The sequence below is a fragment of the Cyprinus carpio genome, chromosome B5, assembly GCF_018340385.1.
Source record: "Cyprinus carpio isolate SPL01 chromosome B5, ASM1834038v1, whole genome shotgun sequence".
Lineage (NCBI taxonomy): Eukaryota > Metazoa > Chordata > Actinopteri > Cypriniformes > Cyprinidae > Cyprinus > Cyprinus carpio.
This window is the reverse complement of record NC_056601.1, coordinates 13590786-13614688: the sequence shown is the minus strand read 5'-3', so window position 1 is coordinate 13614688 and position 23903 is coordinate 13590786. Positions and strand designations below refer to the sequence as shown.

Sequence of the window (23903 nt, the reverse complement as noted above, 5' to 3'; positions counted from 1 at the left end):
GAGCAAATGATGTAATGTAAATTTCTCCAAATCTGTTCTGACAATGGAGCAATCTCATCTATCTGGCCTGATGCTGAGTACAATTTCAGCAAATAATAATTTTTGGGTGAACTATTACTTTAAGTATCCCTCCTGCTACAGCATCTGTAATGGCTGAGGCACTGAATAATGGATTCCACTTGAAAACACTTGAACACCAGATTACAGGAACCCTTTGCGATTCTGAAAAAAGAAAAAAAAAAGAAAAATGCATTCCATCGATGTGTGCTGAAAATAGATCTGGTTTGTTTGTGCGATGACTTGGACGATATAACAAGATGTGGAAAAGGAAGCATGTTGCATTAGCAGTTCAATTATATATTGAGACTTCAGCTGTAGTATGCATGCATGTATACAAACAGGCACATTTTCTTCTGTTTAAATGCATTGCTTAGTCAACAGGTTCTGCTTCATAGTCCATAGTCTTCTGATTAAGAAGAATTCAAGGAATTTTTTTCCACTGCCAGATGTGAGGTCAAAGAATGACTTTGTATCAGCTGTGTTTGAAGTGCGTTTGAACTGTACTCCAATAGGCATTCAGCGTCATGACTTTAAGCTGTTGGTTCATAATTTTGATAGTAATTTGAAGAGCGTCTGGCATGTTAAACATTTAGGAGAGATAGTTCACCCAAAAAAAGAAATGCACCTTTTGGGTTTTACAGACAAAAGAGATTTGGAACGACCTGAGCGTTAGCAGTGTTGGGAGGAATGGAATTAGGTCATTTAATTACAAAATAAACGTAACTGTAATTAATCAGTTCTGATTTCAGATTTGATTTCAAAAACATAGCTTCATAGCTATTACTATTTGTTGTTATGATTTTAAATCTGTATTTAACCTCATAATGATCTCAGAGTAAAAAGAGGTGCGAAAGTCTGATTTTGTCATTTCCTTACTTTAAAAATTAAATTATTATAAACTTAATTCAAGTGAAGGATTTTGTAAGTCTGACAGTAATCAGTGTTGAGTACTGAAATAAGGTTAGCCCTGCCTGCTTTAAATGTTTAACAGTTGAAAACATTCATTCGAAATTTAGAAAAGTAATCAAATGTAATCAGTTACATTACTTTAATAAAGTAATTGAAATAGTTACACTACTTATTACATTTTAAATAGGGTAACTTGTAATCTGTAACCTATTACATTTCCAAAGTAACCTTCCCAGCACAGATTTTTCATTTTTGAGTGAACTATCCCTCAGCATTAAAATGTGTTCTGAAGGAGTTGTATGGATGGACTAGTAGTGGAAAAATTCTGTGTGTGAGAGACACCTGTTGTGATGAGCAGCAAAGGAAGTGAGTTGTGTTTGCTTTGGCTACATGACCTGTGTTCACATAGTGTCTCTGCAGTCTGGGATCATTTGCGCACACCCTCTTGGAGATCTATGAGGAATTTCAGACCACAGCTATGACAGTCTACTGGCCCACTGAATGGACACCAGCTCACAGAAAACACATCCATACTGTTGATTCTGTAGTTTAGAAATTACTTACAAGAGCAAGATGTGCTGCTCTTAAGGTCAGCTTACTCAGCCACTAGTGGTAAACACAGAGAGACTATTTAATTTCATAAATTTTTCTTTTAATTGGTCAATATGTATCAATCTAAATAAGTTACAATTCTTCTGAGTGTTTACAAAGCCTTGTAAATATACTTATCAGGTAAAATTTGCTCTGACAAGGCAGATATACTGTTTACAAAAAGGATTCTGTATATTTCACACAAGAAACAATGTTAAAATCAACACTAAGAAAAATGAAACCTCTACAAAAATATCAATAAATAACATCACATTTTATGTTGATACATTTACTTACATCAGTATACAATTCCCATCATACCAAGCCTGAATAAAACCCTAAATTATTTTTTTGACGCACAAACCATAGAGATGGTTTTAAATGTGACATCTCATCATCATTACTGAATCATCACAAATGTTAAAAATATACTTTATATGTTATTAAACTGATAGATTATTGATAACCACCTCCTGACAAAGACAATCTAAAGACATAAAGTTCAAAAATGTACATGTGCAATATAAATTGAACATAGCTTTTCAAAATCTGTTGTTGAAAGGTAGACCGGCTTGTGTTGTGTATAAAATCATTTTGTGACGTATTTCTACAGCTATTATGACCTCCTATCTTTTTAAACCAAAGAAATTGCTTGCCTCTGAAGTTCATCTTCCTGGATGCAACAAAGTGCAGGACGATGAACGAGGAAGTATCAGCCATGATCTAAGTGTATAATCTTTTTTTTTTTTTTTTTTTTTAATCTCTATCTAGCATTCAAAAAGTGTGATGTTTAACAATAAGCAGGCTGTACAAGACAACTGACATAAAAAGCTAATGGTGGACCCTATAGTAGGGATTGATGTATTTAAGTTTTTTCAAACATCTTGACATGAATGGACACTTTTTAAGTGGGTTTTATCAATCGAATCTTGAAGACATTACTGTGAAGGCCAGTTGGACAACATTTGGTCATGAGGCACCCAGCAGCGTGTATGATACTGTACATAGCAGTGTGAATCCAAAGAGCTGAAACTATATTGGATTATTATAATTAGTGGGACTAAAACCTATGAATGAAATCACTTGTAGAAAATGAATTTATCATAATAAATAAAGCAGTTCAGTGTTTCAGCATGAAGCCAGATTTGATGCATCAAGGCTTGCTGATACATGTTGACAGAGAGGAACATCATTTTAAATTTCACATCAGTTTCGTATTCATCAGTGCCTCTTGACAAAGTCTACAAAGAAGAAAGAATGGATGTTTATCAGTGTGTTCTACTGGACATTCTCTAAAGGAAGAAGACGAAGGTAACATGAGTGAGAGTGTTGCGTTTAAAGTAAGCTTAGGTTCTGAGTATCACTCTTACGTCCTCAATATCTCATAACTGCTTCAACCCATCGACCAAACAGCTGACCCGGACTCAAGTCAGCTGACCATTTTCTATAAAACTGACAGGCTTCTACAGAGTTTTTCTCAAGATGAGTTTGGCAGGGAAAAAGGTCTGTAGCTAAATCAAAAAGACCCTTTTCCTTTAGAGATTCAAGAAGCCTTGCGAGCACTTCTCCTCCAATAATTCAACTTTCCTGAGTTTACGAATTGAAGAGAAAGAGACATTTACAAGGAAAAAAAACACTACAGCATGTCTATAAATATTTCTGGGTTCCTGGGATGGTGTTTGATGAGCTCACAGACCCATCTGAGATGCACCTTCCCTGAATTCGAACACCCCAGCAGTCGACTTACGACTACAGACTACGCTGCTGAGAAGTTGGATCTTATGGAGTCTTCCCGCAACTGACGGTGCTTCCCGATATCGCACTCTTCTCGAGGAGTTCTCCGTTCAATGGTTATCCTGTAATTTTTCCTGGGGAACAACGAAGAAGAATATCATGAATGTAGATGATATTGTATGAACAGCATTATAATTCATATAATACATTAGGCTGTTTCATGAAAAAAAAAAAAAACTGTTTTCGGAATTTACCTAAAGAAGTAGAATGCCAAAAGGAGAGCTGTTCCCAGAATTCCTCCTACTATTATCCCAGTCACTGCCGATACACCTAGTCCACCTGCTTAGGAAAGAAAATGAAACCATATGTAAAGAAAGCAGCACATCTATATAGTTTAGCAAAGTTCACCTTCTATAGAGAGGAGGTTTTCAAACGGGGGTCTGTAAGAAGGTGCTATTATTACTATTGTAAGTAATAGTAATATTAGTATTATAATTAAAGGGATAGTTCACCCAAAAATTAAAATTCTGTCATTAATTACTCACCCTCATGTCATTCCAAACCCATAAGACCTTCATTCATCTTCGGAACACAAATTAAGATATTTTTGATTAAATCCGAGAGCTCTCTGGCCTTGCATAGACAGCAACACAACTGAAATGTTCCTAGGCCCAGAAATGTAGTAAGGACATCTTTAAAATAGTCCATGTGACATCAGAGGTTCAAGCTATAAAAATACCAATTGTGCGAAAAGAAAACAAAATAACAATTCTTCTGCTCCAAATCACATATTCCAGCATTATCAAGAGTAACACAACACATGCTTTCCTCTGAACATAAACAAGATGCCGTATGCATTGTGTTACTCTCGATAATGCTGGAATACGAGATTTGGAGCAGAAGAATTGTTGAATAAAGTTGTTATTTTGTTTTCTTTGCACACAAATGGTATTTTTGTAGCGTCATAAAATTATGGTTGATCCACTGATCATTTATTTTAATGATGTCCTTGCTACCTTTCTGGGCCTAGGAACATTTCAGTTGGATTGCTGTCCATGCAAGGTCAGAGAGCTCTCAGATTTCATCAAAAGTATCTTAATTTGTGTTCCGAAGATGAATGAAGGTCTTACGGGTTTGGAAAGACATGAGGGTGAGTAATTAATGACAGAATTTAGATTTTTGGATCAACTATCCCTTTACTCATAATACTATTACATGAAATACTAATAAAAAATCATTGTGTTCTTTGCCATCTGTTGTCTTAATTTTGATTTAATCGTGCTGTTACAAAAAACAAGTGTCAGTCTTGAAGCAGTAGAGGTAATTTACATGATGGGTCACTGTGTTTTGGATGTGGAGGCTCTGGTGCTGTTCGCAAGGAGAACCATTCCTTCTTAAAGCCCGGCATTATCTGGAAACTTCCATTGGTGCCAAAGTAGCTCATGACAGTCTGAATGCATAAACAAACATTTATCTTGGTGATTAATTCTAGCACAAACATTAACAAAATCCTACAGCTAAGTTTCAAATGTCTGAATTTTTTAGTTATTGTCCTGATCTTGTGTGTGTGTGTGTGTGTGTGTGTGTGTGTGTGTGTGTGTGTGTGTGTGTGTGTGTGTGTGTGTGTGTGTGTGTAAAATAAAGTTGAGATGATCATGCACACATACCTCGTGCGTTCCTGCCTCTGGGTCTGTCATCCTAACGACAGAGAAATCCCCATTCCGGTCACCATTGGCATCTAGAGACACCTGGCCAGCAATGCCTGTATAACGGAATGTGAGGAATGGGAAAATTAATTAGTTTGAAGACTCAAACATTCCAAGGAAAACACCAGCAAGAGTCGACAAATTCCGGGTGGGCAATACAACAGGAAATCTCATCTGCCTCCTGCCGTTTTTGTTGGCTTTGACTGCAGAAATGGTAATTTCATCTGTACATCTGTGTTCCTGAATTCTTGAGATTTTTAAAATATTATTTCATTGAACAGGAAAACATGACCCTGTTCCTGATGATTCTGGCTGAGCAAAACATTGTTATTTCACGTTTAGTTGTCTTGCTGTGGTCATTGAGACAGGTCTGGGCCGCAGACATGTCTGAGCACTTATTTTGTAAGGGAAGTTTAATGAATTACAGTGGCAAGAATACTGGCGAGCCCTCTGTTCACAACTACAGTAATGGGAATCAAATGTGGTGAATAATGAAGGGAATAAAATAGGACTTGGTCAGTGTTAGGATTCCAGTGTTCTTTCTGCACAAAATATGCATTATTATTAATAATACGCTAAGAGTGTATAGTATCATTTAAAGGGGTGATGAAATGTAATGAAATTGAAATGATTTTTTAAATGATTTTATTACATTTCCTCAAGTGCACTTATAATCTTAGTAGGTTTTTTTTTTTTTTACCAAATGGTCATAATTTAGATAAAAATGTTAATTTTCTACCCTGAATGTAGCCCTCTGATTTGAATGTTCTGTTGGAAGGGGTGTGTCTGCTGTGAGACTTCAATGTAAATGTCCACTGCTGTGATTGGCTAAAATATTTGCATATGAAATGAGCATTACCTGTGGAACTCTCTTGAAAGCTTTTACTGTGTTACTAAAACAGATGCCAAGATTAACTAGTTATGAAAAGTGTTGATTATAATATTATATTTAGAACTACTCCCACAGCATCAGAGGTTGCAGCGCTGCGCTGTAGCTGAACACTGTCATGTCTACTGAGCACATGATGCAGTTATCTCCTTATTGCAATCTAACAAATACTACTGTACCACTGATTATATCATGATTGGTTAACACATTACCATCAAGAACAGTGTGAAGTTGCTTGTTTAGTCACTAGCTTGATTTAGAAATGCACAAACAGCAGCAGTTAACTACTTTGTGACAAAGAACATCTGAACATCTGCGGCCTTACATATTACACCAATCACTGGTCATGATGGTCATGAAATTTTTATGTTTCTTGAGGTAAGTTTACAGGGTTTGCAAAGTTTTTTAATCTTTCTTTTCCAAACAGCAGTAACACTCTTGTGATTGATGGGCAGACACAAATTGTTCAGAATGTTGTAGGTTCTCCTAAAGTCTATGTTGCTTTTTAAATACATTTGTTTCCTTTAAACAAGAAATTACTGTACCCACACTTTCATACATAGAACTATCTCCGTTATGGAAAGTGAACACATATAAGATGCACACATGCAAAATTAGCCTGACTTATTTTCTTATGTAATTACCTTATTCTGACACAGTCTGGCTGGTGCATCATCCAGACTTGCTAACTACTGATGAGTTTGCTGCCATTGTTTACTTTCTCAGTTTTTGAACTTTAACACCAAATTTTACCTGTCCACCCTCACGCTATATATTTGCATCTGAGAACTACAGCCGCTGATTAATGTCTTTTATAATATGTAAATAATGTCCGGCACAGACCAATGTCCATAGCACTTCAGTGGCCTGATCTCAAAATATTAAGTAAAGAGGAAAAAAAACCTTCAAAAGTTCTGTTCCACATGCTGTGGGTGATTTCCAGTCCATCCTTTTTTGTCAGACCATTACTCTTCACCTCTCGCAAGGCAATTGCGTAGAGAATCAAAGCATCATGGAACCCCTCCATAAACATATTGACCTGCAATGTAAAAAAAAAGAGGGGGGGGGGGGGTATGTAAATGTTTAATTTATTTATTATTTAAATAATAAATCATATTCTTCATGAAAATAATAAATAATTATAAATAGCTAAATCAATATAATACATTTTATGACTTAAAACAACGAACAAAAAATTTAATACATTTGCTTTATTAATTTATTTATGAATGTATTTCTTTTTACAGTATACATTTATTTTTCACATTTCTTCATTTATTTATTTATTTTTTCCATATATTTGGACCTCTATAGCTTTGAACAAACAAACTGAAATACAGTTATAGGATATTATTAGAAAATTGTAAGTAAATGTTGTTGTAAGAGAATCCAGAGGTAGCTTATCTATCAGTACTATACTTCAGTTCAACTGCAAATGAATGAACAGCTGCATACAGTGTATTTTAACATCAAGAATGAAAAAGATGGAGAGGATTCATAAACAGCACCGTGTTGTTCAACGAAATGTTAAGTAACTAAAAAATAATACGGGCTACCCAGCAACCATGAATACTGAAAAGCACATACTAATAGATGCTCATGTTATGATAGGGATTAATGGTCTGTTCCTGCCGCAGAGCCGTATGCTGCCTGTGTACAGCCCAAGGCAAACAATAGTAAAACCTGGGGCTTAGTCAGTCTGCAGCCCGGGGGAGATTCGATAACCGGCTGCCAAGATTACTGTATATTTACATTCACCCTCAACTGCCTAATAAGAGTGAAACAGCAGGAAAAGCTGATATAGTCATATGACTGTTTATATACATATTCATTTTTGGAAGCGTGAACAGAGGTGAAATCTCCAAGCATTCAGAGCATAACAAACCCTGCCGTGTTTTCATACAGAGCACAGCTTGCGATTCAGCAGCACAATGTATCGGACTGACATTCCTCACGCAAAAAAATGTCATGCTTTCTCATTGCGAAACAAATCCTGCTGATATTTAAGTTTAGGCACTATTGGTAACAGTTTGTGTAAAACTGATGCCATCTCAGTTCAAGAATGTGATATGAAAGGGATATAGAGGAGATTTTTATTAAATTTCTATTATTTTAACTTTAAAGGAGAGGTCTAAAGGCCCGTCACCCACATCGAGATCTGTGGTTTCCATCACAGTCTGCAGCACCTTTAAATGATAAAGTGGTTTCTAATGTAGTACCAAAAATAAATAAATCCACTGTAAGGTTTTATTATTTGATTTAATTTTTTAATTAAAAAATAACATATACTCTGACTAAAATCAAACTGTTATTTATGAAGCATGTTCCATTTCATGTATCGTTTAGTAGGCTATAATTCATATAACTTCTCATTTTATATAAATGTGTGTATATATATATATATAGATAGATAGATATATATATATATATATATATATATATATATATATATATATATATATATATATATATAGATAGATAGATATAGATAGATAGATAGATAGATAGATAGATAAGTTAATAAATAATATTTGTACTGTTAAATTCCTCCATAGATGTTGCAAGGGGAAAGATTAACCCAGTGATTAACCCAAAACAAGCCCTGCATCATTAGAGTGATTGTAACTCATCCTCAGGGCTCACTGGACACACTGTTTTAACCAATAAGCCTGTTTCTGTTTGTTTGGGCTGATTAACTTCAGGCTCTGGCATGAAAAGGTGCAACCGCATGTCAGTTTCCTCACCCCTGTGAAAAATTACCAGTGCTGTCTTACTGTCACTACCAGCTATACTGCAAAGACAGAAAGGCCAGAACAGACCTTTAAGATGCAATCTATGGAGAAACAAATATGAAAATTAAATGACCCACTGCAGCATAATGTTTATTTCATACTTTTTTTTCTATTTATTTCCATATTTTTTATTTCTTCACCTATTTCCTCAAAATGGAATGCAGCAAGAAAATGAAAGCCAACCAAATGTTCAGACATCTTCCATTTTATACATGGAGCGCTTCTAGTCATTTAGAATTCAATCACTGCAGTAGACTGAAGACCACTCAAAAACATACATAATGAAGCCTTTCAGATGAGTGGTAAAACCTCTTCAAACGATGAGAATCAAAGTCCGTTTGCAACGGCTGAGTCATATATGATGACCTGGTAAGAAAACCTTAACAGAAACACAAAGATCATATTCTTTATCCTCGTACCACAATTAAACTATACTGCAATACTTATATACAGTGCCTATAAAAAGTGTTAATTTTTTTCACGTTTTGATATGTTGCTGCCATATGTTAAACTGCTTTAAATTACTTTTTTCCCATATTAATCTACACTCCATACACCATAATGACATTTACATTTATGCATTTAGCAGACGCTTTTATCCAAAGCGACTTACAGTGCATTCAGGCTAACATTTTTTTTTAACCTAACATGTGGGAATCGAACCCACAACCTTTTGCGTTACTAACGCAATGCTCTACCACTGAGCCAATTATCACACCTTTGTAAATTTATTAAAAATAAAATACCTGAAATAAGTACGTTGCATAAGTATTCACACCCTTAACTCAGTACTTAGCTGAAGCACATTTAAAGCCTCAAGTCTTTTAAGGTATGGTGCAACAAGCTTTGCTCATCAGCATTTTGCAATTATCTGCCATTCTTCTCCTCACCTCTTCACCTTTCAAGCTCAGTCAGGTTAGTTGGGGGCAGATGCACATTTTCAGGTTTCTCCAGAAATGTTTGACTGGGTTCAATCCCAGGCTGTGGCTGGGCCACTTAAGGACATTCACAGAGTTGTCTATAAGCCACTCTTGCTGTGTGCTTAGGGTCATTGTCCTGTTAGAAGGTGAACTTTCTGCGAGGTTCTGAATGCTCTGGATTGGGTTTTCATTAAGACTTTGTCTATATTTTAGTGCATTGAGCGTTTCTTCTACTCTGATGAGTTTCTCAGTCCCTGCTGCTGAAAAACAGCCCCACAGCATGAGGCTTCTACCAGCACACTTTACTTTTGGGATGCTACTCTGCAGGTGATAAGCAGAGCTGGTTTCCTTCAAACATGATGCTTAGAATTGAGGTTGATCAGACCAGAGAATCTTGTTTCTCACAGTCTGAGGGTCCTTTAGGTGCTTTTTGCAAATTCCAAGTGTGTTTTTCTGTGTCTTCACTAAGGAGAGGATTGCATCTTGCCACAGTGCCATAAAGCCCAGTTCGGTGGAGTGTTGCAGCGATGTTTGTCCTTCTGTAGGTTTCTCCTATCTCTACATACGATCATGAAGCTCAACTAGAGTGACCATCAGCTTCTTGGTCACCACTCCAAAGACGTTCTCCATCATTTGCTCAATTTGGCCAGGAGGCCAGCTCTAGGAAGAGTCCTGGTTGTTTCAAACATCTTCCATTAAGAGTAATGGAGACTACATGCTTCTGTGACCCTTCAATGCAGCAGAATTTTTTCAGATTTCTTCCCCAGATGTGTGGCTTGATGCAATCCTGTTTCTGAGCTCTACAGGCAGTTCTTTGACCTCAAGACTTGGTTTTTGCTCTGATATGCATTATACCCTGTTAGAGCTTTTATTGAGTGGTATGTACCTTTCCAAATCATATCCATTCAATTAAATTTGCCACAGGTAAACATATGAATGCAAGCAATATGAATGCTCCTGAGCTAAATTTCAACTGTTCCAGATAAGTGTATAAATACTTATGCAATAGAATCATTTAAATTTTGTGGTTTTAATACATTTGTAAAAATGTTAAAAACCCGTTTTTTTGCTTTGTCATTATGGTGTATGGAATGTAGACTGATGTGGGGGGGGGGTAATTTAAAGCAGTTTTGCATAAGGCTGCAACTTATCAAAATGTCAAAAGAATGAAGGGGACTGAATACTTTTTAAAGGGACTGTATATATTATATAATATTATTATATGGAATTGAATAAAATTGTATAAAAATTAAAATATGTGTTTTTTGCCATTGGTTCATGTGTATATTGATTGATTGATTGATTGCAAATCAAATTTCCTCATATTAGATATTTTTTCATGTTTTGGTCTGCTATACAGTAGCTCCACTTTCCTTCTGACAAAAATTTCTCTGAGCATTATTTACAATGAATTATTTGACAGAGAAATGTGATAAAGGTTGCTGCAAGATAATTTCATTGATTGTAACTGCAAGTTTAGTCAAACTTGTGTGTGACAGTGTCTATTCTGAAAACAGCGACATCCTTTATTGTTGATCAAATTGAGATGACCGAGGCAGAACGAACTGTCTGTAATAAGTCTGTGTCTTCCTTTGTTTGTCTCAGTTTAGCCATTCGGCCACAGTGTGTTCAGATCCTGTGAGATGGTTTTAGGGGCCCTCAATGGTCAGCAAAGCGGTGGACTGCCTATCTTGTTCTAGAAAAGGGTTGTTGAGAAGGAAAGGAAAGAAGAAACCATGGGTGGCCTTAAGTTCACATGCAGTGAGTCTAGTGTATTGATTTTGATCATCTCTAATGAATGTTCCTAGATTGCCGCCTCCTCAGGTTCAATTTTTTTTCTGCTCAAGTACAGGCAGATATATGTATCTTAGAACCAGTTGCCAAGCATTAAAACCTCATTATTTGAAACCTGACCCTGAATTGACTCAACTTTAGCTGTGATTAGATTATACACACCTGAGGAGATTGGTATTTTAGAAATGCTAAATCCGTGCGAATAGAATATCTGGGGATTAATTGAGCCTCAGTGATTTTGTCATGCTGGAACTTGATAACCTGCAGTGACGCACAGCAAAGTGTGAACCGAAGTTAGAGGAAAATAAGTAACAGATAAACCTGAGGGCCAACAGATAATAACTATTACTAAGTAAGATCAAATACATGTCAGCCTGACCCAATTCATACTTTGCTTCTTTTGAAGAGATGATGTTTGTCAAAACAGTTCATGATTCTAAGAAATGTCGCCTGTTGTTAGGATCATTTCATCCGAGAGTATTTTGCAAGTGAAAAATATATAGAAGAAACTTTGGATAAATCCAGTCAAGCACATAAAACACAAAAGACATTATACTGTAAAACATAAAACCTTAAAACATGTTCCTAATGACTGTGGTAATCCAACACACCCACCTACTGGTCATCAGTGCATAAAAATGCTAAGCATTTTTCACAGACTCAGTCATTCTGGAGTCGCTAAGGACATACGGCGCCTTTGGATATAAAACAGCACTTTTTAAACATCCATATTTTATGAATCTTTTAAAGGTCTTACTTTGTAGATTTACGTTCAGCATATGGGGGGCTCTTTGCAAATGAGTATGGCTGCATTTCCTGGCAGCCAGTACGAATGGCTAAAATCTGTGTGGATGCTCATAAGAACACCACTCACTGTAAGCCAATTCCAAAAAATGTATCACCTTCCTTAATGAATAAAGTGAGCATTCTTCATCCAGCTCATTAACTCAGCATGAATACCTCTGTCAGAAAAAAACGAGCAGATACAAATGGCAGCTACATGGAGAAGGCCAAGTTTGTGAAACATCACATTAGCCTGTGCTTCTGTCAGCTAAGGCTTCTGCTTCTCTGGGAAGTGTACTCATACAATGAAATAATTGTGCTCGGCACACTGAAGTCTTGACATTCATATTTGGAACAAGAATGGGCTTTGTCTGAATACTTTTCTTTGGTGGTTCCCTGCAAAGGTCCAGCTCAAGTCTTTTGTGGCTCCTGTTGATACAGCAATTGAGCCAGTCAAAGTGGCAGGGCCCCCACTGAGGTTATTAACCTTGGCACTTCGATTCGTCCACAATTGTTTGTTTCAGAAAGACAGTTCCTGCTGTCTTCCTTAGAAAAGCTTTGACGGCTTTTCAATAGAAGCTGACATGATGGGGACAAAGAGCCAGACCAAAATATGGGGCCTGAATGGAACGCCAAGTCACCCCATTCAAAAGCACTTAAAGTGTGAATGCACTGTATTTTGTCTTTAAACTGGGTGAATAAATGAATCAGCTGCTCTTTGAACATTGCAGGCCACAAAATGGAGGGAATTGCAGGAAGGGGGCTTAGGATTGATTGATTGAGTGACTGATTTGCCTGTATACTGTTCACAGAGGACAATGATGAAGGCGTATTCGAAAATAGTCAAGAAAGTTTCTCGGCATTTTCACAGCTGGAGTTTTTCGATAAATCTCTTTCGCATTCCTCCTCAAATATTCAAATATCACAGGAAATTTCGAATTTGCAGTATAAGTAGAATGATTTATTTTATTGAACGAATATAAATATTCAGCAATTAACTAGGTGTCAAATAATCCAAATGTAAAAATAGAATAATTAAATATCCAATATCAACAGATATACATGAAAAAACGGCTGATAACCAATACACTACCAATACATTGTGCATCCCTAAAATATGAAGAAAATGTTTGTAGGAATTTAGATCGGTAAAGGCTTGATCTGAAATCCAGTGAAATTCTGAAAAGTATTTGGCTTTTAAACATGCCAGTATTCACTATTTTATATTTTGATCATTATACAGTCATTTTGTTTCAAAGACTCACGTACAGCACTGCAGCCTTCACAAACAGGGATGTCCGATTGCTTTAGTGACTTTTTCATTTCCATGGAGAAGTCTTCAAACTCTGGCTTGGTGGACCTAAGCAACGTTACAGTGTTGAGAAAGCTGTAGGCAGCCTTGGCCTCATTGTCATATTTGTCTCCTCTCCTCCAGGATCCATCCCCTGTAAAGTAATATTGTATTTTTACTGTTTTTCATGTTCACATGAGCAAATTGCAAGATTTGCCACAGAAAAGTTAAAGTCTCTTAAAATAAGCAAATTATACAAGCATGTTTTGCCTGTTTCTGCTGATAAAACCTCAATGACAATGGCTGAAATATTTACTCTGTTACTTTTGCTGCGACAATGGGGCTTTTAGATATGCACAAGAACATCAGTGGAACATCCTGGACCTGCACACCAGACAATATCCAGGCACTATCGTGTTGAGCCAAATGTCTCTTGAATGTAATCTCTATCAAGCAGAAGAGGTGGGCGTCTCATGCAGTTCAGTTTAGATATAGCTTCATTGTTCTACAGGGTCAAAGAACAATCTCGTCTGACTATGGCTCATCTTGGGAATAGAGATAAGCTCTGTAATCAGTGCACAACAACCATGAGTACAGTAGTGGAGCTTTACCATAGGAAGAGGAGTTGAAGAGCTCAATGTTGAAGAAAATGTGGCTGCCGCTGGTTAATTTTCGTCGATGGGCCGCCAGCATGAGGTCTCGTACTGTGTCCGCCTTGGCACACATGATCACCACTGCAAAAAGAGAACAGAATGATATTTGTCAGTTAAAACAACAAATTTAGGCTACTACCACAGCAATGCATGTTTCATTTTCATAATGTTAAAACTGCTTTTATTACTTCCCTTACAAAAAAGAAGTTTATTCAAGTGTGCTATTAGTATACTTCTTTTAAACTAAAAATAGGAAAGTATGCTTTTAGTTAACTTTTTATGTACTTCTCTGAAATGGTCTTTATGTACTCCTCAGAAATATACTTAAAATGACATTTAAGTATACATGACTTATACTTACAAAAAGTCTAAATATATTTGTGCTATACTTGTGCTCCTAGAATCCATGTTTTCAATGTTATACTGTAGAGGGTGCTAGTACACATCTTCTGTACAGAATTTCCAAAAAAACACAAGTGAAGAAGAAAAAGAAACAACAGATACTAACACATGTAATCTAACACCCTCATCTGACATGAAACAGCATCAAAACTGTAACGTTATGGAATAAAATGTTGATCGATGAAGAGGTAATAATCACAGTCAAGCTTTGGGGTGTTGATTGACTCCATCTACGTTTTGATTATAATTCTGAATCCAATTCATAGTCTTTTTTCAGCTTTTTGTTCAAAATGTTATTTCTTTATTTTTTATTAAACTTACCCACATTAAAGTGTTTAAAAAAAAAGCATGAAGCTAGAATAAAATGTTTTTGTTTACAAGCAGATACATTGTTCTTTTTTTGGATGTTTTTTATGTTCAGATATTCATATAACAAAATATATACAAATTAAAACATAAATAGGGACATAGTAGTATACTTAAAGTATGATGTAAAGTTCACTTAAAGAAAACTTATGAGTATACTTGCAATATAAAACTACTACACTAGTAGTTTACTGAGACTATACTTCAAAGTGTTCAAAGAATTTAATTAGTAAACTATCAGTATACCTATAAGTTCACTTTTAGAATAATTGCAGTACAAACTACAAACATAGAGGTAAACTATTTCTGTACTCAAAGTTTGCTACTGTTATACTTAAAGTATACTTAAAAGTATACTTTTATATACTAGAATGTGGGCCAATTTAATCCCAATGAGTATTGAAACAAGTATACTAGTAGAACACTGATATTTGTATACTTGCTACATAAAGTATACTTAAAATATACTTGAACTTTACTTAAGTATACTTAATAAAATAAACTTGAAGTATACTACTTTTTGGTAAGGGTAGGGTTAGTAAACAGGAAAATTCTGAACAAAAATAAAATAATTCAATAACCAAATTATTTTCATTATTTTTTGGTTCTGTTAACGGTTCTCACATATGCTTTCCGCCAATGAGGAGGGGACACCATTCTAAAATGCTCTGAAAATGTTCCCTGTGTTACTATTTAACACAAACACACAGCACACACAGTAAAATCAGATTCTCAAGCAAATTACTCTTCTGAGCCAGTTCTTTTTGCTGAATCAAAAAGTACAGCGCAACAAGTAATGCCTGATCCCTGACTGAAAGACTTTTCTTAAGCCAGTTCTTTTTTATGAATCACAAATCACAACTTTTGAATCACTTGGTGTAGTTTCTCAATTAATCGTAATCTAATTTAGCTATTTTACAACTCAATGAACCAAAAACTGATACAATGTTAAGGTGTACTTAAACCAAACGTTTTTGTGCTTTTATTATGAATATGTCAGCCTTAAGGATAGCCTAGTGTGGTCCAAAACACTGATAAAATTCACAATTAATAGACATAAGCATTTAAACTCAGTCTCGCACAACGGATTAATAATTTTGATGATACCATTCTACACTTCAGCTTCTTATCAGTTTTTCTGACCAAATGCTCTGTAGAATCTGAAGCATCCTCACCCTTACACTTTAAAAGATGCTAAAGCTGCAGCCAAAACGGTCATTTGTTTACATATTTATTATGCTATATGTGGTGAATGGCACCTATTGCATTATACAAAGCCATTCAAACAGTTTAAACATGCTTTCCATTAGGGTATGCACTGCACACACAGTGCTCTGGTCCAGAGACACAATATTGCACATATGCACAGAGCACAAAACATATCCAACACATTTGAATTCTGCACAGAATGCCGTGTTTTAAACCACAATGGAAGAGATCAAACATAGCAAACATCCTTGCCATTATAAACACTGATGATGAAGAGCAATGAACAGCTTGATATGTCCCACCCTTACTTCCTCAACACTTTGAATAATGCTGTGCTTTTCAAGATACTTCAATAGGACTTTGAGACCAAAATCAGCCACTTGGTTGTTTGTATGATAATACTGTATGTACGAGAATTGAATCTTTAATTTTCTTACTATTTCCATTTCTATTTATGGCAGACAAAATAAAGCACTGTTTTCTCATAAGATTTTTACACACCACAAATCCAACATGCGTATTAAGTTATTATCATCTTAATTCTGAGAACATGCTCAGTGCTGTTAATTTAGAATTAATTATGACCTTTATGCTACTGGCCAGCTTTACAAGAGCATGTGGCGCATTGATTCAATTATGTAAGCACAGGCTCGTAAGTAGCAAAGAATAACTTCTTTTTGACCTGGTCTAACAGAAACACAGTCTGAGGTCCAAAATATTTTCCCATGGAGCAAGGAGGTCAAAAATAAATAAACAAACAAGCAAGCAAAAACAAGGTTAAAAAAAAAAAAGTCACAAAGTGTCCCATAAATAGGAAGATTCAGAGGATTGGAACTTTCCCCACAGCTCAGTCAGTGTAATGCGCTGCTTGAAATATCCTCAGCTGAGTGGGACAAACTTCACCTCAGTATTCCTGCACTATAGCACCCTTTAATTACAGAGCACACAGTACACTACAGGCCCTGTGTTGGCTCTCCAGTGATTCCATGGGGTAAAGCTCCAGCCAGCAATATTTCAAAAATCTGGATTTTCCCACTGACACTAGTTACAAATGAGCTGAGGAATGCAAAGAGGCAACACATGGCACACTTACCGTAGGTTGCGCCGCATTTAATGCACCTGGGGGTCTATATAGAAGCATAGTGTGAACGTGCACATGGAAATAATATCGCTGTGCAAACTCGTGCTATATCGCTACTGAGTATAAGGGTTTACTGTCTTGCCCCTCTGTCCGACTTTGGCAACATGACACAGAATGCAAAATAAGCAGAGCTATAATGACATATCTCTGGCTTAGTAAATTCAATCCCTGAGGACCACTCTGCAGGTTTCCAACAAGCCAGTTTGTGGTTCTGTGCTCTCGTCATTCACTGACCAAACACTGCAACACCATATGCCATCCTCATTAAAGTGCCTTATCTTCTGACATTTAGCCTCGGCATGGATCATAACTTGGAATTTTATGTGTTATGTGTCAACAGCCAGGTATGTCATTCTTATCTGCTTGTTAAGTCTGACGTCACATGTTACAGTGTCACAGTTTCCAGGTCCAAACACTCTATCAGATGACAAAAGCAAACAACATATTCACTCACAGTGTGCTGTGGTACTACTCAAACATCTTGATCCTAAGCTTTTTCTGAAATCACAGATGGCCAGATAGTGATTCATCTGCTATGAATCGATAAAATACTTGTGTTGGTGAGTCCTGAGACTGTAGTGTACACTGTACACTCTTTTAAAAGCTTGGCTTAAATGTGTGATATGAACGAATTGTGCTCTTAAATGGGTCTTAAGACAGTATTCTCAGTTGAAACGAGTAGAGACTTGGACATTCATCTGTCGCAAAGCTCTCAAGTTAAGTTGTTTCTGATTGGCTCAGCTATGATTTGGAAATTTTACAAAGGTTTATATTCTTTTCACAATCTTTCATAAAACAGCCGCTAAAACATACTTTTAAATCAGCGCTCATGTGCAGGCTGGGCCATGTCATTAAAGTTATCTGTATTTTATTACATATGCCTCAGCTGTGCCAATAGACACGCAGCAGCCTCGTGCAACAGGTTGAAAACCGCTTAACGAAGACTGACAACAACAAAAACAAGGGCATCGCAATAGCCAAATGAATCAAATCAGGCGTCACAGGAGCTGGAGAGTGTCCCAATGACGTCCTCAACAGATGACTGCAGGCAAAGAAAAACTATTTGGCAATCTCCATTGGCTTCTGATTATGAGAAACTGTGTGAGAGAGTAGATAATGATGAATGCTGTTATTATAAGCAGCCACATAAATCAACTTACATGCTTGTGTAATTGACCACTTCAGGGACAAACAATGAACACTGAACAATGACATCTTAATAAAGTAAGCCATTTGTTAAAAAAAGTACAAATTTGTAATATGACAATTGATCAGTTAAATTTATACCTAGATACTTTGCTGTATGTGCTGTATAAATACTCACTCCTACAGTATGTACACCACTGCAGCCTTCTATGTGCCCCTGAAAACAAAACAACAAAGTGTCTACCATGCCTAGAATACTAATTCTAACGCCAGCAATCTACCTCATGGAACAGTCTGCAGCATTTAGCATTCAAAACATATGCTAATTTATACAGTGGCTATTTCTATAATTTATGGTAATATATACACAAACTTTTATGACCAGTGCAATGCCATCTATCTGGTAATTTTTTATGTGATGTTCCCTTCTTGAAGCAGACTGATCAATTTTATTTTTGGAAAATGGGTGCGTTAGTACTCATCATAAGCTCCTCAAATAAATGTTGCTATATGGCTAAGTTTTCAACTGGTGGGCTGCAATGCAAATAATACAATGCAGCTAGCTATAGTTGAGATAGCACAATAAATAGGCTCATTGGCTTTTAAAAATGAGGAGAAAAGTTTCCCATAACTTTTGATGTTGACATCAAATCAAATTATACTACATTTGGCCAACATGGACAGGCAGTGTTGTTCTTTATGGTCATAATGTAACTGACGTTGCAACAATATTTAACAATACAGTATTGTGACGTACATCTGAGTGAAACAGATTATTGCAAAGAAAATCTGTATAGGCAGCTATCCATTGGTTGTTCACTAGAAAGAAGTCTGACGTTTCACCAGAAGATACAGTGATGACATTTTGACGAAAAAAATTACAAACTCAAAAAAAAAAAAAAAAAAGAAAAAAAAAAGGCATGAGTGGACACTGCCCCCATAAACTTTCAACAAAAATGGCAGCATTTCTTATGAAATACTCATACATCTGCAGAGAAATGACACTTTGGGGTGGATCCTGTGCATTTCAATGTTATACTTCAGAAGAGGCTTGAAACAGATGTCAAATTTTGCCCTGATTGTTGGGTGGCAACCTGAAAAATGCATCCCGTCACTGAGATTCCGGATTCAAATCTCTGCATGGTCTATGATGGGCAGATCAAAGGAAATATACATGTCATCATGCGAGCAGCATTCCATACTTGTACCTTTATACTTGCTGTGGGTGACCGCAACATGTCGAGGACCTTTAGCTGCTGTTAACTGATAGAAAAGGGAAAGAATTATAAAAAGCCTCGAGAGGTGTAACCCTGGCATTGTTAGTGTCAAAACAGCCCCAAGACAAGCATTAACCTCCTACCCCGTTTCATTCATTCCATACTGACATTTGCAGAATTGGTGGAACATTCCTTTATTAATGACCAGCGTTCACGCAAAATGCTTTAGCTTAAGAAACCCAAGATGTTCATTTTGACACACACGACTGTCTTAGGAAAGCGATACAGGGGACTGGGCCCTCTGCAGGGCCCCTGTATTGAGGCATATCTGTATATTTTCTAAAATCGACAACATTCTTGTAGGAATGTAAGAAATGCACTGTTTATGAAACAGGATCGGTAAGGGGGTGCACAGTCAGACTTTCTGAAACAGCACAGATTTGGGGCAGACGGATATGATGTTTAAAAGCAGGCTGAAACAGCAGACAGTTCATAGTTTTGACAGAAGGCATATATTTTAGCGACACAATGTGTCTAACACCAATAGTAGCAGTGCGCTCCAGGGAGGGTGTAGCCTCTCTGGTTATTAAGAAACAGCCAGGCAGACAGTGCATGACTTTACTCGCCATGAGAAAAGCTGTTAAAAAGTGCTCGAGGATGTCTAGAGGAGTGCTAAAGCCTACACTTGCTCCCCAAAATTCCAACACCTCTTGCTCAGTGTTGACCGCCTGTCAAAATTCTGATCATTTTTTCCACAAGCTTTCTTATGGACTGCAACTGACCTCTTGTCTATCTTTACAGACGGGGAGCCCAAGGAGATCAGGAGAGGATGAAAACAGCCCTTAATATCTGCATTTGCATATGTTCTATATTGCTCTTGTCTGATGCACCGTCCTTGGCGGTTTAACATGCTGTGGATTAGGATTGCTGTTCTCTTTAATGCATTATCATTTGATGTAAACACTCCTTGCAGAAAACTTAGTTCCAGTTTAAACTAAACGTGAATTAATAACATAAGGAAATGTGCTGACCAGGGGCAGTACTTTGCAAATCCACCCACTTGACCTGTGAATACCCGAGTTGAGTCACTGCTGGTGGAGAAAAAAAACAAAAAAAAACGGACTACACTGATTTAAAAAAAAAATGTTTTAAAGCTAATGTTCTCTACAATGTTTTCCAAATGTTCTGTCAGTTACGTGCCCCTACAGTCCCATCATTTAGGCTTAAGTACTAAATTATTTACTGACACCAAATCTGAAACGTTTCCTTTAAATCATGTTATACATACTGTCTTTAAAAAAGGGCTACAAACAGGATTTAAATAATAATAATTAAAATGTGCTATTAATTTACATAAATTAACATAATTATACAACAATAACAAAAATTAAGCCACATTTGAAGTGTTTTGCCCTAAATTGTTATTTACTGGTAACCAGTATTTTCTACAGTAGATTTTGTGAAAAAATTAAATAAAAAACCTTTGCAAATACAGCAGTTGTTAGCAGCCTAACTGACGGTAATGCTGCTTAAAAAGGATACAGGTCTTCTTGACACATCTGATCCCATCTGGCCCATGCCCACTCCCATGTTCTTAATACATCATATTCATTTGCAATGAGAAAAAATGGTTATCCTGAGTTACTCTTTTTTTATTTATTTATTTAATTGTATCTACTGTGTTGTTCTTCTGCTCTATGTTGTTGGACATGGTCCTGAGGACCCCCTTGAAAACGAGATGTTTCATCTCATGGGGTTGATCCTCTAATAAATGTTTATAAATAAATAAATAAATCTTGTTACTGTGATTTTATTTGGAAAAGTGTAATCACATCTATTTAGTATCAATGTGGAATGCTACCACTTGTGATCTGGACTGGTAAATGAAAGGTAATGTGCTCAAACCCAGCAAGATGCCATCCATTCCTCTTGTTCAAACTATCACCTTCTGGCAAGACACTTCTATAGGGGATTGTTCTTTTAACAAGTGTACTGTAAGACACTTTTGACATCTATGGCAAGCTGTTTTATTTCTTAAAGGTAATTGTCAGTAAAGCTAGACAGGGAGAGAAAAAACCACAACTACTGTAGCACCTAATGAATAGTTAGGCTACTAATAAGACTGAAACAGGTACCAGCAATCATTGGAATATATAGCTACTAATCTGAACTGAATGGTGGAAAACAAAACCACAGTTTTAATGGAATTTATTGGCAAAAACAAGTAACAGTAATAGTGCATATCATGAATAGGTAGCCTTCTAGCGACTGATTAAATACTATAATTAAATATCATTAACGTCAAATTCATAAATACTAGTATGAAATAAAAAATAAAATAAAAATACTAAAAGCCAGATAGTGGTGCGTTTTAAGGAATAATTGTTAAAACGGCTTGCCATAGAGCGTTTGGTAAATGACAGACAAGTAAATGAGTACCTTCGCTCCCGTAGACGGACGAGATGATCCCGTCGGCATCTACTCTCTCCTCTTGCAAGTTTAACACGGCGTAATCTGTAGTTTTGTAGTACTCCGAGAGCACCGTATAAACCCCCTCTATCGTAAAGTAACAGTTTCTCTCGTCTTTATCGTCGTCGAAAATCAAAGATGCAGTTCTCCAGCCGAAACGTCCGAACATAGCCTGAAACGTCTCGGCCATCTTCAGGTAAGTTGGAGCGATTCTAGTGATATGCGAGTACTCGGTGGTTTTCAAGCTGAAGCCGGTGGCCAGAGCACCTGCTGAGATCACGGGGATGTTCCAGTGCGATGCCACTCTGACCACCGACGCGGCGCTGTACTCGCACACCGGACCGAGGACCAGGTCGGGACGCTCGTCTCTTTGCTTGTCCACGAGCACGTACAGAGCGTCCATCCCGCACGCGGAGTTCACATACTGCAGATTGAATCTCAATCCAGCAAACTCTGCTCTGCCGAGGGTTTTTATCGCGTACTGAATAGCCGGAGCAACTCTCTGGTAAGAGAACAGGTATGTGTTGTTGCGAGGCAACATGACCATCACGTCGATGTTGTCAGTCAGTGCACTTGTCCTGCCAGGCATCATGAGCACTACCCAAATGGACAGACATAGTGACATGAAACATGACATCTTTAACACCAATGAACGAAGCAACTGTTGATTTTTTTTTTTTTTTTTTTTTGTCTTTTTGAAAAGATTCAAAGCTTTTAAAAGTTTTTTGATTGTAATATAAACTAAGACGTATCCTTAATTGAACTTAGTATGTTAAGATCCTACTCTTTCTGTTTCTAAGTGAGATGTGTCGTGTGTTTCTCTCCTGTGAGTCTCTCCAGAGGCCCTCTCTCTTCCCCTGTTTGGAGTCTTCTTTGGGTCTCTGTCTAACTCTCTGCTTCCCTGTGTAATTACTCTTGTTAGGATGTGTGAAGTGTGCGGCTCGGCTGGTCACCACACACGCTGCAGTTCTAGGAGGAATTTTCAAGCATCCTTTCATTATTATTCCTGCGTCATCGCTGCGCACCCCGCCCCCTCCTTAAAGCTACAGCGTCGAAATTCAGGACGGTCCACAACTTAAGTCGAGATTTAATGGTCAAGCTGGCGTAAATATAAAAATATACAAATTATGTTTTAGTATAAAGCACATTTATAGACAACACATGTGTTTCCAAATGTCTATACAAATTTAGCCATTCATAAAATGCAACCCCTCAGTAAAATCAGATGCCTATTCAATATTAAAAGCAACCGAAAGGTTTGACTGATCAAAGAAAACCAGACATCACGTGGAAAAGGAAACTATTCTACCAATTTTGGGCCACAACTAAAAAGGCTCAAATTCAATCTCTCTTGGACTTGCATTCATGGTTGGGGACAATTGGACTGGACAGGAATAGAGAGACAAAAGATCACAGATGTAGGCTATTGAAGGCCTTACACATTAACAGCAGAATTTAGAAATTAATATAAAAATTAATGGACAACCAGTGAAGAGAGGTGAGAACTGGAATGATGTGTTTCCTCTATTTAGTCCTAGTCGAAAATCTAGTCATAGCATTTTTAGTTGATGTACAGTGTGTTACAGTAATCTAGTGGAGTGACATAAATCAAAAGCATCATACTTAATAGTATCAAAAACACATATATGTAATTGTCTAAATAGTACTTCTCTCATGAAAGTTAACAAATAATCCTTATTTTCTGTATTGTAGACTATGTGGTATTTATTATACAGGGAATAGTGAATGAGTCAACGATTATAGGCACATCATATGTTCCCCCAACTCTCACTTTTTTTTTTTTTTTTTTTTGGTTCACCCATAATTTGAT

At 36.7% G+C, this 23903-nt stretch overlaps 1 protein-coding gene and 1 non-coding gene across 3 annotated transcripts; both read right to left on the bottom strand.

Moving 5' to 3' along the window:
* Nucleotides 1–1599: 1599 nt before the first annotated feature.
* On the bottom strand, nucleotides 1600–23051 carry LOC109086201 (atrial natriuretic peptide receptor 3-like). 2 transcript variants are annotated; one of them, XM_042724503.1, is made up of 8 exons: nucleotides 22043–23051; nucleotides 14081–14203; nucleotides 13448–13623; nucleotides 6793–6928; nucleotides 4962–5056; nucleotides 4624–4744; nucleotides 3549–3636; nucleotides 1600–3428 (listed from the first exon to the last, which is right to left on the bottom strand). In XM_042724503.1, the coding sequence occupies exons 1-8, from the start codon at nucleotides 22707–22709 to the stop codon at nucleotides 3317–3319; spliced, it is 1518 nt and encodes a 505-aa protein (XP_042580437.1). In that variant the 5' UTR covers nucleotides 22710–23051; the 3' UTR covers nucleotides 1600–3316. The 2 variants fall into 2 exon arrangements, with proteins under 2 accessions (XP_042580437.1, XP_042580438.1); XM_042724504.1 differs by having other exon boundaries at nucleotides 3549–3633; nucleotides 22043–23050.
* Nucleotides 9325–9396, bottom strand: trnat-agu. Its single transcript has one exon. It is a non-coding gene; the product is annotated as a tRNA-Thr (tRNA).
* Nucleotides 23052–23903: the final 852 nt, after the last annotated feature.

Coding starts and splice junctions, on each gene's coding strand:
- LOC109086201 (XM_042724503.1), bottom strand. CDS start 22,709: ATGTCATGTTTCATGTCACTATGTCTGTCCATTTGGGTAGTGCTCATG. Junction 3,637..4,623: donor AAAACACAGTGACCCATCAT/GTAAATTACCTC, acceptor TTCTTTCCTAAG/CAGGTGGACTAGGTGTATCG. Junction 3,429..3,548: donor TTGGCATTCTACTTCTTTAG/GTAAATTCCGAA, acceptor GTTGTTCCCCAG/GAAAAATTACAGGATAACCA.